Here is a 17,300-nt window from a genome sequence, read left to right on the forward strand (position 1 = left end):
AAGTATGCTAGGGAGTGGTGCGCGATGTGCCCGTCTCCGGAGTCTGACCAGAAGACCGCTTCGTTTCCCTCTTTTACAAAGTCGTTTTTTGGGGTCGCCGGCTGGGATCCATTCCGTTGTCCTGGGGGAAAGGCAGAACACAGGATCCGCTTCACGAAAGTCATATTCTTGGTTGTACTGATGGTGAGTTGACGCTGCTCTTATATTCAGTAGTTCTTCTCGACTGTATGTAATGAAACCTAAGATGACCTGGGGTACCAATGTAAGAAATAACACGTAAAAAAACAAAAAACTGCATAGTTTCCTAGGAACGCGAAGCGAGGGGGCCATCTCTGTTGGCGCCATCCATTCTCCTTCATTCACACACAACACACAGAGGGTACAAAATATTAAGGACACCTGCTCTTTGCATGACAGACTGACCAGGTGAAAGCTATTATCCCTTATTGATTTCACTTGTTAAATACACTTCAATCAATGCATATGAAGGGGTGGAGACAGGCTATAGAAGGAGTTTTAAGCCTAGAGACAATTGAGACATGAATTGTTTATTTGTGCCATCCAGAAGGTGAATGGGCAAGTTGAAATATTTAAGTTCCTTTGAACAGGGTTTGGTAGTAGGTGCCGGGTATACCGGTTTGTGTACAGAACTGCAACGCTGCTGGGTTTTTCATGTTCAACAGTTTCCCTTGTGTATCAAGAATGGTCCACCACCCAAACAACATCCAGCCAACTTGAAGCAACGGTGGAAGAATTGGAGTCAACATGGGAATGCTTTTGACACCTTGCAGAGTCCATGCCCTGATGAATTGAGGCTGTTCTGAGGGCAAAAGTGGGGGATGGGGGGGAGACTCAATATTACTAATGTTTGGTATACTCAGTGTATATCTATATGCACATACACCCACTCACACCCTCTCTCCCACACAAACAGGTCAATTATTGACAATTACTAACATACATGCTATATTTCCCATTTATATTGTGTTTTAGTGTCCATGTATCTCATTGGCATCGGCTAATTCCATGCCTACTTCCTAAAGAAGAACAGTTACTTGGGGACAATAGATTGAGTCTTGATTTTATTGGAGGAGGGGGAAAGAATATTGTCTGAACTTACAATAAACTGGTATTGGGCATCACTGTATGTAGCCTAGTATGCTTATCACTTATTTCAGCTTCTTCCTCTCCTTAGGGCATTGGGCTCTCATGTCACGCCCTGGTCGAAGTATTTTGTGTTTATCTTCATTTATTTGGTCAGGCCAGGGTGTGGCATGGGTTTTTGTATGTGGTGTGTTGGTATTGGGATTGTAACTTAGTGGGGTGTTCTAGTTAAGTCTATGGCTGTCTGAAGTGGTTCTCAATCAGAGGCAGGTGTTTATCGTTGTCTCTGATTGGGAACCATATTTAGGCAGCCATATTCTTTGAGTGTTTTGTGGGTGATTGTCCTTAGTGTCCTTGTTCCTGTCTTTGTGGTTTGCATCAGATAGGGCTGTTTTGAGTTCTCACGTTTATTGTTTTCGTTAGTTTATTCATGTATAGCGTCTTCATTAAAGAAACATGAATAACCACCACGCTGCGTTTTGGTCCGCCTCTCCTTCACCTAAAGAAAACCGTTACATCTCAACTGGAAAGATTTCCTGCAACCTGTTCAGGGCTTCATTGGCGAATGTGAACTCCATCCTCTGTGTTCCCTTCCATACCCACAGCACTGCCGGGAATCGGAATTGAGTCTTTATTACTTTTTCCTCCAGTGACTGTTTGAACAGAAGGAATTGCTTACGTTTTTCCCTCGGTTTAGCAGACAGATCCTAGATTAATCATGAACTGGCCATGGATTTGAATCTCCTTTCCCCCTTGTCTTCAGAATATTGAGTTTGGTCGCATAGTTTCACAGTTTACAGATTACCATGCAAGGGTATTTAGCATTCTTCTGTTTTATGCCAATCTGATGGCATCGCTCCAGATCCTCCGGTGATACATCCACGCCAAGCTCCTCTGATAGTTTGTGTTCCTTTTGGGTCTGTTTTGGGTAGTTTGGGGTGATTCATTTGGACCCCCTATCTCCCCCCATGAGCACAGCAAAGTGCATGACACAAATAATTATCCAAAGGTTTAGCTTGGGCACACATTACAGCACCAGCTTTGCAAAAGCACTTGCCCAAATTATTATTTTGACAGCATACCATGGCATTATCCGTTTTCTCCCATTTCAAGCCTAATCAGTATGTAATCTAGGCAAACTGAGAGCCACTAAAATTCTGCAATCTGTTAATTAAGACGATTAACATCTTTCTTCCGAAATTATCGTTGCGCTTGAAAAAGCAATGGAAGCGGTGCAAGGCGGGGACTGTGGGGGCACAGCAGGTAGGGCGGGGTGGGGATAGGGGTTCCCAGAATACTAATGATGAAACGCATATTGTTCAAGCACCACCACTGATATTAAAGGACAGCAGCTAATAAGAGAGGGGAACTTGGCTGAAACTTCTGGTCTGTCTGGTGTAGCATTCAGATATCAGATAACATATAACTAATTATTTCCAGACACAGGTACAGGGCCATCTCTCACATTGTCCTCTCCTCTACTGTTTACTCTCTCTCTTTCAGACCAACTTTTAAACAGACTTAAAAGGAATCAATATGTCTATTGATCGTTGATGATTGCATTTCCAAAACTGTTTGAGGCAAATACTATATTGGCTCATTGGCAGAATTCCAAAAAGTACACAGTCTTACTAACTTTATCTCACTGCCCCTCCCTTTCTCTGGACAGGTGAATGTGTTCCTGTCCTTTGTGGTTCCCATGGTAGCCATATCTGCTCTGAATGGGGTCATCGCCAGTCAGCTGCTGCGTATGTTCAGAGAGACGAAGCAGGACACCCGCATCTGCATCATTGAAGGCAACCCTACCATGCTGAGTATCGCTGTGGAGCCAAACCGCACACAGTCGCTGCGTCATGGAGTCATGGTTCTACGTAAGTATATAATGCTCACTTGTGTACACATACAAGCACGCACGCACACACACACAGCTATGAAGAGTTAAACACAAGACTATGCCTTTTAACTGGCAGAAATGCTTAAACAGGTATGTGCAGTTGAAGACGTAAGTTTACATACAGTTAGGTTGGAGTCATTAAAACTCGTTTTTCAACCACTCCACAAATTTATTGTTAACGAACTACAGTTTTGGCAGTTTCTAGAAAATGATGTCATGGCTTTAGAAGCTTCTGATAGGCTAATTGACATCATTTAAGGAAATTGGGGATGTACCTGTGGATGTATTTCATGCCTACCTTCAAACTCAGTGCCTCTTTGCTTGACATTGTGGGAAAATCAAAAGAAATCAGCCAAGACCTTAGAAAAAGAATATGTAGGCCTCCACAAGTCTGGTTCATCCTTGGGAGCAATTTCTAAACAGCTGAAGGTACCACGTTCATCTGTACAAACAATCGTACGCAAGTATAAACACCATGGGACCATGCAGCCGTCATACCGCTCAGGAAGGAGACACGTTCTGTCTCCTAGAGATGAACGTACTTTGCTGCGAAAAGTGCAAATCAATCCACAGAACAACAGCAAAGGACCTTGTGAAGATGCTGGAGGAAACAGGTACAAAAATATCGATATTCACAGTATATAGTATTCCTTGCCTCTCAGCAAGGAAGAAGCCACTGCTCCAAAACCGCCATAAAAAAACATACTACGGTTTGCATCTGCACATGGGGACCAAGATCGTACTTTTTGGAGAAATGTCCTCTAGTCGGATGAAACAAAAATAGAACTGTTTGGCAATAATGACCATCGTTATGTTTGGAGGAAAACGGGGGATGCGTGCAAGTTGAAGAACACCATCCTAACTGTGAAGCACAGGGGTGGCAGCATCATGTTTGTTTCTTTGCTGCAGGAGGGACTGATGCACTTCACATAATAGATGGCATCATGAGGAGGGAAAATTATGTGGATATATTGAAGACATCAGTATATTGAAGACATCAGTCAGGAAGTTAAAGCTTGGTCGCAAATGGGTCTTCCAAATGGACAATGACCCCAAGCATACTTCTAAAGTTGTGGCAAAAAGCTTAAGGACAACAAAGTCAAGGTATTGGAGTGGCCATCACAAAGCCCTGACCTCAATCCTATAGAAAATGTGTGGGCAGAACTGAAAAAGTGTGTGCGAGCGAGGAGGCCTACAAACCTGACTCGGTTACACCAGCTCTGTCAGGAGAAATGGGCCAAAATTCACCCAACTTGTTGTGGGAAGCTTGTGTAAGGCTTCCCAAAACGTTTGACCCAAGTTAAACAATTTAAAGGCAAAGCTACCAAATACTAATTGTATGTAAACTTCTCACCCACTGGGAATGTGATGAAAGAAATAAAAGCTGAAATAAATCATTCTCTCTACTATTATTCTGACATTTCACATTCTTAAAATAAAGTGGTGATCCTAACTGAACTAAGACAGGGAATTTTTACTAGGATTAAATGTCAGGAATTGTGATAAACTGAGTTTAAATGTATTTGGCTAAGGTGTATGTAAACTTCCGACTTCAACTGTATGTATGTATTATGTTTGTAAGAACTACTGCATACCGAAGAACAGTCATTAGTCATTAGAGACCCCATCTCCAAGCCAATAAATAACATATTGGTAACAACTGAGATTAAGGTTGTTTATGTCCTGATAAAATTGTAAGTAGCCTTGCACGAGCAATAACAGCTCATAGGAACAGTAGTATGTCCTATTTCTGTAGTGTGAGCCGGCTTGATGTACAAGTAAAACCCCTGGACAGGACGCTAGTCTTTCGTAGGGCCTTACCCCCTATCTATCTATTTAATGCTGAATGCCAAGCAAAAACGCATCAGGGCCCATTTTTACAGTCTTTGGTATGACTCGGCCAGGGATCAAACTCCCAAACTTCCAATCTTAGACACACTAACCATAAGGCCACTGAGTTGGTTGATATAATAGCGTACTGGAGTTATAAAGAGTAAATTTATCCAAGGACGCCAAAGTAGTCCTCCCTCCCATGACAAATATGCGTAAAGATGTTTAAAAGAACAGACGCCGGCCCATCCAGCCTGAGCCTCACTCTTCATATCTCTAAGCACCACTGATTTCATTTGCAGTAAGGGACACACTATCTGAGAACCTGCAGCCAAATCTACTACCTGAATAAATCCTTTCCATTAGCTAGGTTTTCATCTAATTGGTGACAAATTTTCATGTGAATATCCTAAAATCTGCATACAGAAAATATGCAAATCTTCCCACAGTGGCGTTTCCAACAAATGGACTTGTTACAGAAAACAGTGCGTGAGGATGTAGTGCACACAAAATGTACTTTTTCGCTTAAATTTTCATGTACTAAATAAAAATCTGAAGTTCAATGTGTTTCCATCGCATTTTCCACTCTACTTAGAGTTTTGTCACAAAAACTCTGGTCGTCTTGGCACGTGCGCTCTAGCCAGCAGCTGGAGATACATAATTAAATTATTATAGATCAGAGCAAGAATATACAGTACCAATCAAATATTTGGACACACCTACTCATTCAAGGGTTTTTCTTTATTTTTACAATTTTCTACATTGTAGAATAATAGTGAATACATAAAGTATAAAATAACACATGTAATAACAAAAAAAGTGTTAAACAAATCAAAATATGTACATTTTATGGACACAATGTATTTTACAATAGTTATATTTTGTTTGTTTTTAATTCCGTCCTTCAGCTACGTACAGTGCCTTGCAAAAGTATTCATCCCCATTGCCGTTTTTCCTATTTCGTTGCATTACTACCTGTATTTTAAATAGATTTTTACTTGGATTTCATATAATGAACATACACAAAATAGTCCAAATTTGTGAAGTGAAAATAAATAACTTGTTTAAAAAAAAAAGTGGAAAAGTGGTGCGTGCATGTGTATTCACCCCCTTTGCTACGAAGACCCTAAATAAGATCTGGTGCAACCAATTACCTTTAGAAGTCACATAATTAGTTAAATAAAGTCCACTTGCATCCAATCTAAGTGTCACATGATCTGTCACATGATCTCAGTATATATACACCTGTTCTGAAAGACCCCAGTGTCTGCATCACCACTAAGCAAGAGGCACCACCAAGCAAGCGGCACCATAAAGACCACCATTAAATCTATTATTAAAAAATGGAAAGAATATGGCACCACAACAAACTGCTAAGAGAGGGCCACCCACCAAAACTCAGACTAGGCAAGGAGGGCATTAATCAAAGAGACCAAAGATAACCCTGAGCTGCAAAGCTCCACAGCGGAGATTGGCGTATCTGTCCGTAGGAACACTTTAAGCCGTACACTGCACAGAGCTGGGCTTTACGGAAGAGTGGCAAGAAACAAGCCATTGCTTAAAAAATATACATATATACAGTGCCTTGCGAAAGTATTCGGCCCCCTTGAACTTTGCGGCCTTTTGCCACATTTCAGGCTTCAAACATAAAGATATAAAACTGTATTTTTTTGTGAAGAATCAACAACAAGTGGGACACAATCATGAAGTGGAACGACATTTATTGGATATTTCAAACTTTTTTAACAAATCAAAAACTGAAAAATTGGGCGTGCAAAATTATTCAGCCCCTTTACTTTCAGTGCAGCAAACTCTATCCAGAAGTTCAGTGAGGATCTCTGAATGATCCAATGTTGACCTAAATGACTAATGATGATAAATACAATCCACCTGTGTGTAATCAAGTCTCCGTATAAATGCACCTGCACTGTGATAGTCTCAGAGGTCCGTTAAAAGCGCAGAGAGCATCATGAAGAACAAGGAACACACCAGGCAGGTCCGAGATACTGTTGTGAAGAAGTTTAAAGCCGGATTTAGATACAAAAAGATTTCCCAAGCTTTAAACATCCCAAGGAGCACTGTGCAAGCGATAATATTGAAATGGAAGGAGTATCAGACAACTGCAAATCTACCAAGACCTGGCCGTCCCTCTAAACTTTCAGCTCATACAAGGAGAAGACTGATCAGAGATGCAGCCAAGAGGCCCATGATCACTCTGGATGAACTGCAGAGATCTACAGCTGAGGTGGGAGACTCTGTCCATAGGACAACAATCAGTCGTATATTGCACAAATCTGGCCTTTATGGAAGAGTGGCAAGAAAGCCATTTCTTAAAGATATCCATAAAAAGTGTTGTTTAAAGTTTGCCACAAGCCACCTGGGAGACACACCAAACATGTGGAAGAAGGTGCTCTGGTCAGATGAAGCCAAAATTGAACTTTTTGGCAAAACGTTATGTTTGGCGTAAAAGCAACACAGCTCATCACCCTGAACACACCATCCCCACTGTCAAACATGGTGGTGGCAGCATCATGGTTTGGGCATGCTTTTCTTCAGCAGGGACAGGGAAGATGGTTAAAATTGATGGGAAGATGGATGGAGCCAAATACAGGACCATTCTGGAAGAAAACCTGACGGAGTCTGCAAAAGACCTGAGACTGGGACGGAGATTTGTCTTCCAACAAGACAATGATCCAAAACATAAAGCAAAATCTACAATGGAATGGTTCAAAAATAAACATATCCACGTGTTAGAATGGCCAAGTCAAAGTCCAGACCTGAATCCAATCGAGAATCTGTGGAAAGAACTGAAAACTGCTGTTCACAAATGCTCTCCATCCAACCTCACTGAGCTCGAGCTGTTTTGCAAGGAGGAATGGGAAAAAAATTCAGTCTCTCGATGTGCAAAACTGATAGAGACATACCCCAATCGACTTACAGCTGTAATCGCAGCAAAAGGTGGCGCTACAAAGTATTAACTTAAGGGGGCTGAATAATTTTGCACGCCCAATTTTTCAGTTTTTGATTTGTTAAAAAAGTTTGAAATATCCAATAAATGTCGTTCCACTTCATGATTGTGTCCCACTTGTTGATTCTCCACAAAAAAATACAGTTTTATATCTTTATGTTTGAAGCCTGAAATGTGGCAAAAGGTCGCAAAGTTCAAGGGGGCCGAATACTTTACGGAGCTATTTCTAATACACAAAGAATCTTTTTGGAAAAACTGATTATCTGCTATCTAACTGAGAGTCTCCTCATTGAAAACATCTGAAGTTCTTCAAAGGTAAATGATTTTATTTGAAGGCTTTTATGTTTGTTTTGAAATGTTGCGTGCTGGATGCTAACGCTAATTCTAACGCTAAATGCTAACGCTAAATGCTATGCTAGCTAGCTACTTTTACACAAATTATTGTTTTCCTATGGTTGAGAAGCATATTTTGAAAATCTGAGATGACAGTGTTGTTTACAAAAGGCTAAGCTTGAGAGATGGCATATTTATTTCATTTCATTTGCGATTTTCATGAATAGTTAACGTTGTGTTATGCTAATAGATTTACACAATCCTGGATACAGGGGTTTTTTCATAGCTAAACGTGACGCAGAAAACGGAGCGATTTGTCCTAAACAAATAATCTTTCAGGAAAAACTGAACATTTGCTATCTGAGAGTCTCCTCATTGAAAACATCTGAAGTTCTTCAAAGGTAAATTATTTTATTTGAATGCTTTTCTGTTTTTTTGTGTAAATGTTGCCAGCTGAATGCTAATGCTAAATGCTACGCTAAATGCTACGTTAGTCATCAATACTGTTACACAAATGCTTGTTTTGCAATGGTTGAGAAGCATATTTTGAAAATCTGAGATGACAGTGTTGTTAACAAAAGGCTAAGCTTGAGAGCTAGCATATTTATTTCATTTCATTTGCGATTTTCATGAATAGTTAACGTTGCGTTATGGTAATGAGCTTGAGTCTGTATTCACGATCCCGGATCCGGGATGGGGAGATCAGAAAGGTTAATTTTACCGACACAGAAAGATCCCACCATGTCGAAGGAAGGAATTATCTTTCTGCATTTATAAAATTGTACCGAAGCGTCCTATTTCCATCCCAGCTGTCATTATTTATTTTTTCTAAGTTATGACTTTACTCTACTTTACTCACCTAAAAACTGTGGATGGAAATGTGGTTAATGAAGTACCAAAAAGGAGAATAGTATCTCACAGCTTTCTCCATCTGCTGTGGCTAGTTGGGTAGACACATGACCAAAGTCTTCAAAGGACAAGTTTAACCTCCTTCAACTCCTGATTACCATAATAATAGGATGGAGTTGTTTCTTTATGCCTAGTGTCAGGCTGTCAGCATTATTAGCTTAATGCCTCCTCCTCATAGAGTGGAAGACGGACGGACGCCACTCAGTGATTACATGCACTTGAAACAATAGTGGACCATAATCATCAGCCTCTGTCCTCTTAGTGAACTAGCTGCCCGCTGATAAATACAGGCAAAGGGAATCTTTCTGAAAAACTGCCATATAGTAGTAGGACAAGGCCATTACTGTTGGCACTTAACCTCAGTGACAGCACTCAGAGTCCCACTCAAACTGATGCAACTGGCTTGTTTTGGTAACAGACATTAACCTCCCCTGAACACACTAGCCCATGCCTGTCACTCCGGCCTCTGATCACAATCATGACGGGAAAAAATGGAAAGGCCCCTTCTTAATTGATTGGCAATCACAAAGTGGAACTAAGTGGACTTAATGTGAGTTAATGTGTGTGTATGAGCGCGTTCAGAAATTAACCAACCCTGGAAAAAATCAGAGGCTTTAATCACTGTGACAGTATTATCCAGTCTGTCCGAGCTGAGTCACTGAGAAATGACTGTTTTACTCTTTCATGTTTATTTGCTCTGTGTTAATGTTTAAGTGTGTGTCTTTGCCCGCCTGCTGCTTCGTGTTGCTAACGGCTGGATGGTGGGGTTAAATAGACTTTGATCAGAGCCACAGTGGAGCTCCACATGGAGACAGACAGCGCTCTGACTCACAAAACTACAGCGAGATGCCCTTTCTTCCCGCTCTATCATCTCTTTCATGAGCTAATGAGCCAACATGATATCATATGCCATTTGTAAAGGTAAGACAATGAAACCTGCAGCGTTCATAGACTCAAAGCACTCTTAGCTGAACTCTGTATTGTAGACTTTCCAGGGAAATAGGTGTCTCGCAAGGAATTCCACCACCCAATGGATAAAATTCCATACAGTCCATCATAGTTCCTGTAACAACTGATTGTCCATTGTGAAAGCATATGTGCCGACATGTAAGTTAAGTTTGCTAATTAGACACAGGTTTGTTACCTTGACCATAAGATAAAGACCCAAATACACAGAAACAGACTGGGTTTACACATCCATATCTGTATACTACTGTCTATTCTGTGAACTTGATAGCACTGCTTGCTGATAATCCTAACAGTTATCACAATTTAATTCATCCTCTGAGATTCAAGTTTAGTCGTTTTCCTCGCTATTAGATCATCAAGGACAATAAAACAAATATATGAATGAATTGGAAAGACATGTTAATTGTGATTTACAGATACAATAAGCTTGACCATAACAAGGCTCCAGCATCTCTAATTATCCTTTATGGTCCATGACTAAAGCCCAGGCTCTGATTCAACCAGGGTATGTCACTGACACTGCCTAATGGACACCCATCTGAGGTAACGTTTCAGCCCTTGCAAATATCCAATTAAAATAGTTCAATTAGTTTTTCATTTGGACCCCAGATCAGCGCTCGCTTAAACTAATCTTGGCACTGAGAACCAATTCTCATGTGTGACATCACATCTGTCACAAGAGACTAGTAAAAACAGCAAACTTGATTTTAAAATGTAAAGTAATTTCGTATAGGGACAAACTTTTCTGCTCTGTTTCACACACATTTTTAACTGCTTCCACGGACCACAACAGGGTGGTCATTGTGTGGGTGTCAAGACTGAGGAAGAGAGATTGGCTTGGACTGAGAGCAGTCGTGAAACCGCCAGCCTGTAATGTACTCATGACAAAATGTGACCGACAGAAAAACAAATGTAAAGAAGAAACAAAGGATGTCTCCATGAAACTGATGTACTCCCACAGCGCAGAGACACATTGAAGACTATGGAAAAGGACAAATTCACACATCATGGTTGTCACGTCTACTCCCGCTCCTTCCCTCCAGCGTTTGATGTCGCCGGAATACTAACCCCCGGTCCTGGGATCCATCATTACGCACACCTGCTCGTCCTCATCAGACACACCTGGACTCCATTACCTCACTTATTACCTCCCCTATAGCTGGCACTCCCTCAGGTTCTTTCCCCAGGCAGTACTGTTCCTGTGTTTATGCGTAGGCACTAGTGTTATATTGTCTCGTTCCAACTTTGTTGTTTTATTAAATGTTTCACCTGCTTCTCGACTCTTAGCATCTCCGGTACAACGGTGGTTGTCAATAAATATCATGGATCGCGGAATCTGTTCAATTTCGGAATTGACTGGCATCGATGTGGAATTGACTCAAATTCCAAGGGACAATGGTCTGATTATGAGAAAAAGTTGTGTTGAGTTGCATTGAACATACTTGGTAATTTGTTACACCTTTGCTGGCTATCATCACATGAGAAAGAATGTTCTGTTCAAAGAGACCATTACAAAGTACACAGATGCTCCCTTTTTAAAACCTCCCTCAATAAAATGTAGTCTTTGACCACACCACACACACCCACGTCAATGTCCCAGTTTAGGCCCATGTCCCACAGTACCTGGATAGGGAATATGGGGCAGGTGATCCCTATCGCCCTACAGTCCCTGACAAACTTGAGGAAGGGGTCGATACGGAAAAAGAGCTGGGTGATTATGAAGTCGGCCCCGGCGTCCACTTTCTCCTTCAGTCTCAGGTCCTCGTCGTAGCTCTCCGTGGCCAGTGGGGTAGCCTGCCACAATGAAAGGGTTTTAATGCTCAATTCGTGTGTGTTTGAGTTTATATAGATCACATTTGTGACCCGTATGTCACACGTCACTACTTCACAGGAGAGGAATTTTAACGTTTTTTTTGTTTGTTTTTTATCTAGAAAATGCCTTCTTGAACATGTGAACTTTCATGTGCCTTAATAACAAATGTGTATGCCATTTGGAAATATGAATACAATTGTTAAATTATGGGCTGGACATGCCGAGAGATGAGTTCGGATTGGCCCGCCATGTAGCTCACTTCTTTCTATAACATGAGCTGCTCAGTATTTGTAGATAATCCTTGCTACCGCAGCTTTTTGGAAAGATATAATGTTAGCCATGGAAAACTGCAAAAGTGTTGCTACAGCTCTCAACATCGCTGTGCAGAATTTAGCTATCGACAAAGATCCGTGGGAAAATGTATGGTGGACCACTTTCTGCACATGGTCAGTGTGAACTGGAGCAACTTGACACAACAACGGGCCAGGTATTCTAGTGGAGCGGCAGGTAGCCTAGTGGTTAAAGCGTTGGGCCAGTAACCAAAAGGTTGCTGGATTGAATCCTCAAGCTGACAAGGTAAAAATCTGTCATTCTACCCCTGAACAAGGCAGTTGTTCCCCGGTAGGCCGTCATTGTAAATAAGAGTTTGTTCTTAACCGACTTGCCTAGATAGTACATTTTTTTTCAAACTAAAAAACAGGCTGTAGCTATCTACAAACCAAAACGGAAAAGACACGCTGCCGTGAAGCGTTCATCCATGTATACGGGTAACAGTCTAGCTACATTTTCAGATATTACACATTTCTAATTTTGTCAGAAAGTAATTTCATTGCAAGTTAAAGTGTACTGTTCACAAGCTACATGTCTAAAGAAAATACTTCACTTTTTCAGAGGATTACATGACCCATCAACTTAGCCAGGTGTGTCTAGGGGTGATTATGGCCATATATTATATTTCATGAACATGTGTACAGTATCAGTCAATAGTTTGGACACACCTACTCATTCCAGGGTTTTTCTTTATTTGTACTATTTTCTACATTGTAGAATAATAGTGAAGACCTCAAAACTATGAAATTACAGATGTGTAATCATATGGGGCGGTAGGCTCACGTCACTAGGCAGCTCACGGATGCGTTTCCCTTTTGTAATGCATTATAATTTTCAAGGCCTGCCACATCCAACGAGCATCAGAGCCGGCATACTAGAATTTGATCTTAGTCCTGTATTGACGCTTTGCCTGTTTGATTGGTCGTCGGAGATCATAGCGTTATTTTACATAAGCGTCCAAATTAGTGTCACGCTCCTTGAAAGCGGCAGCTCAAGCCTTTAGCTCAGTTGCCTGTAATCCATGGCTCCTGTGTGGATACATATGTACGGTCACTGTGGGGACGACATCATAGATGCACTTATTAATGAAGCCGGTGACTGATGTGGTAAACTCCTCAATGTTTTCAGATGAATCCCGGAATATGTTCCTGTATCTTAGCATCTGCTTCATCGGACCACTTCCGTATTGAGCGCATCACTGGTACTTCCTGCTAGAGTTTTTGCTTGTAAGCAGGAATCAGGAGGATAGAGTTATGGTCAGATTTGCCAAAGGGAGGGCAAGGGAGAGCCTTGTATGTGTTTCAGTGCGTGAAGATCTAGCATGGTGTCATCTTTAGCAGCACAGGTGACATGCTGGTAAAAACAGAATATTTCAGGTCCAGTTGATGGAATAGTCTCGAACAGAGGTCATCCAGTTTATTCTCTAGTGACTGTATGATAGAACGGAGAGTAGAGGCAGTTTATTTGCTTGCCAACATAGTCCCGTCAGGATACCGTCTCCTCTGCCTCTCTTACTCCGTCGCATCCTCTTTCAAGTTCTGGGATTAGGGCCTGGTCCGTAGTAAACACGTTGAAGTAGAAATTGTCATCCAAATCAAGGTTAGTAATCTCTTTTCTGATGTCCAGAAGCTGTTTTCGGTTGGCAGAGATATTATGTACAAAAACAGTTAAGATCAGCGTCAGAAAATAGCAGAATTGGTCAGGAGTCTGTAAAATGGCTGCTATCCACTGCAGTGCCATCTCACCCTGTAACAATTAAGCTAATTAGTCTTTGGTTTATTTAGTAGAATGTCAAATACCTACAGCGCGGTTCCCCAACTGGCGGTCCGCGGCCTGTGTGTGGCCCCCCAAGTTTTTAGAGCCTTTTTAAATGTATTTTTATTTCAACCACCGGGAAATCAGCGATTTTTATTGAAGAAATCTGTATTCCCACGCATAATTTGAGAGAAGTGATCGTATACAAATGTGAGCAAGGTTCGAAATGATTTGGTTTTAGTTAAACATCTGTTTGGGCTTCTTGCGGTCAATTTGCAGTCTACAAACTATTTGTAATTATGTTGCGAGCTCCCGACCATCAGCTCAAGAAAAAATCGTCCCGCGGCTGAATCTATTTGATGATCCCTGACCTATAGTATACTGCTCATATATTACTGTACTGCTACTGTAACTGTGAAAGCAATGTTTGTCTTAGACCCACTGCACCTAATTCAACTGTGCAGGCTTTGATCATGTGTTACCCTGATGACTATATAAGGGATAGGGTACCATTTCAGATGGAGCGTCTGTCTCTGCCTGAATAGTATAACATGTCTTTACATCTCTCTCTCTCTCTCTCTCGGCAGGGGCTGTGGTTGTTGCCTTTGTGGTGTGCTATCTACCGTATTATGTACGGCGCCTCATGTACTGTTACGCAGAGTTCACAGAGTGAGTAACCTGCAGACATTTCAATGGGTACATATACCAGTAAATAAGTGTTTTGTATACTTTATTTCATACATAGTACACACACATTTGTTGACTGGTCAGAGAGTCATCCATCAGAGCAGGGTGACAGAGGGGAGCTCAGCCACCCATTCAGAGTAGATAGATCTCCCTGAATAAATTAGCTAAGTCTTTCTCTCGCCAATGTCCAAACGATCGCCTGACTACTATCAATATATGTTTTTTTAATTGAACCAAATGCACACCATTGAGTAAGTGATTGCAGAAGGGAGATAAGCTAAGGAAGCACGTCCCAGAAAGGATTAAAATAAAACTTCACAGATGGAGAAGGTGGTTGTGTATATATATTTATACTGGGTGTACAAAACAATAGGCATGCCTTACTAATATTGAGTTGCACCCCCTTTTGCCCACAGAACAGCCTCAATTCATCAGGCATGGACTCTACAAGGTTTCGAAAACGTTCCACAGGGATGCTGGCCTATGTTGACTCCAATGCTTCCCACAGTTGTATCAAGTTGGCTGGATGTCCTTTGGGTAGTGGACCATTCTTGGTACACACGGGAAACTGTTGAGCGTGAAAAACCCAGCAGTATTGCAGTTCTTGACACACACAAACCAGTGCGCCTGGCACCTACTACCATGCCCAGTTCAAAGGCACTTAAATATTTTGTCTTGCCCGCTCACCCTCGGAACGGCACACATAAACAATCCATGTCTCAATCGTCTCAAGGCTTAAAAATCCTTCTTTAACATGTCTTCTCTCCTTCATCTACACTGATTGGAGTGGATTTGACAGGTGACATCAATAAGGGATTATAGCTTTCACCTGGTCAGTTTGTCATGGAAAGAGCAGGTGTTCCTTATGTTTTGTACACTCGACGTGAAAGCCTTCTGTAAACAAGTTTTCCCATCTGACATTCTTCAATGGTTTACTTCACCCCTCTATCATCTGAGACCTAATGCTCAATTTAAACACATTTGTCTTGGAGAGGACAGTAGAAGTACATGTTGTTAACAGTTGTGGTTAATAAAGAGGAAAACTATGGGCAAACAATTATTTAAATTTACAATGACACATTAATTGGCATACATGTTGGTGATATGAAGCTTTTCAGTATTACATCAATCAATGAAAACCACTGATTGTTCCTCCCTGTGCTCCCCTCCCTCCACCTCCCCGACAGGGAAGGGTATGATTACTACCACTACTTCTTCATGGTGACCAACGTCCTCTTCTATGTGAGCTCAGCCATCAACCCAGTCCTCTACAACCTGGTCTCAGCCAACTACCGGGAGATCTTCTTAAACACGCTCCGCTGCCTCTGCCTACCATGTCGTCGCAAGAAACAGAGACGTCCTCTGACCAGACACTCCATCAGCATCTGCAGTAACCACACCTTCTCCTCCAACATCATCAAGGAGACCGTCTACTGACGACGACAGAACCACACCCCTGATAACATTCCATTTCAGAACTACAATGTATGTATTCTAGTACTCGTCAGGACTAAATATGGGCTTGATGGGGACTCTGGCACTTTGAATCACTGACACGTTGTGCTACATAGGCTACACACACAGAACATATCCAAAATGTGATATTGGTATGATTAATAGAAAGAAAGAAAGATTAAGTGTTGGATGTAAAAGTCTTTAACGCTGTAAATAATGTAACATCTATGTACATTCAGATTTTTATAGAACTATCAATGCTACTCGGTTTTAACCACACAGTAGTTTATAAAATGATATGATGACGATCAGAACACGTATCTTTGAAGTAGGAGGCAAAAAACGTTATGCTGTGACAGTTACCAGGAAGTGACTTCCCCTCAGTTTTTGAACATTGTAAGCTTTTTAATTGGTCTTCAATGGGAAAAAACTAAGGGCAATGGTGTTTCAAGGGCAAAAACATAATAAAAGGCATCTGGCAGAAGTAAATTCATCCACATACACAAATATGTGTATATATATTTATCTTTAATGCGTTTTCACAAATTGTATGTAATAATCGTAAAGCCAGTGCATAAGATTAGGGGACATGACGTGGCAGTAAAGTGGAAGGGGCTCTTTTTTTGTGCCTGGAAAGAGTATTGATAAAAACAAAATGTCTGGTCATTAAAAAAATGAAATGCTCTGCTTGAACTGTGAATGTTAATGAAATGCTGAGAGAAGATGTAATATTGTGAAGAGGAGCAACAGATGGCAGTTACAGTTCATGGATGATCTGCTGTGGGGTTGAGCCCTATAGGCTGTTCTAGTATGCCAACTCCTGACCAATTACAGCAAACACAGTTGAAGTCAGAAGTTTACATACACCTTAGCCAAATAAATTTCAACTCAGTTTTTCACAATTCCTGACATTTCATCCTAGTTAAAATTCCCTTTCTAAGGTCAGTTAGGATCACCACTTTATTAGAAGAATGTGAAATGTCAGAATAATGGTAGAGAGATTTATTTCATATTTTATTTCTTTCATCACATTCCCAGTGGGTCAGAAGTTTACATACACTCAATTCGTATTTAGTAGCATTGCCTTTAAATTGTTTAACTTGGGTCAAATATTTTGGGTAGCCTTCCACAAGCTTCCCACAATAAGTCGGATGAATTTTGGCCCATTCCTACTGACAGAGCTGGTGTAACTGAGTTAGGTTTGTAGGCCTCCTTGCTCGCAAATGCTTTTTCAGTTCTGCCCACACATTTTC

At 41.2% G+C, this 17,300-nt stretch overlaps 1 protein-coding gene across 1 annotated transcript in view; it reads left to right on the plus strand.

Moving 5' to 3' along the window:
* ntsr1 (neurotensin receptor 1 (high affinity)) overlaps positions 1-16,968 on the plus strand; it is a 54,633-nt gene extending 37,665 nt beyond the window's left edge. The window contains exons 2-4 of the mRNA XM_021615974.2: positions 2,774-2,975; positions 14,493-14,574; positions 15,780-16,968. Coding sequence (XP_021471649.1) covers positions 2,774-2,975; positions 14,493-14,574; positions 15,780-16,029 — 534 coding nt within the window. The 3' untranslated portion in view covers positions 16,030-16,968. The remainder of the gene's footprint in view (positions 1-2,773; positions 2,976-14,492; positions 14,575-15,779) is intronic.
* The last annotated feature ends 332 nt before the right edge of the window (positions 16,969-17,300 follow it).

Source organism: Oncorhynchus mykiss, chromosome 9 (assembly GCF_013265735.2).
Source record: "Oncorhynchus mykiss isolate Arlee chromosome 9, USDA_OmykA_1.1, whole genome shotgun sequence".
NCBI classification, from domain to species: domain Eukaryota; kingdom Metazoa; phylum Chordata; class Actinopteri; order Salmoniformes; family Salmonidae; genus Oncorhynchus; species Oncorhynchus mykiss.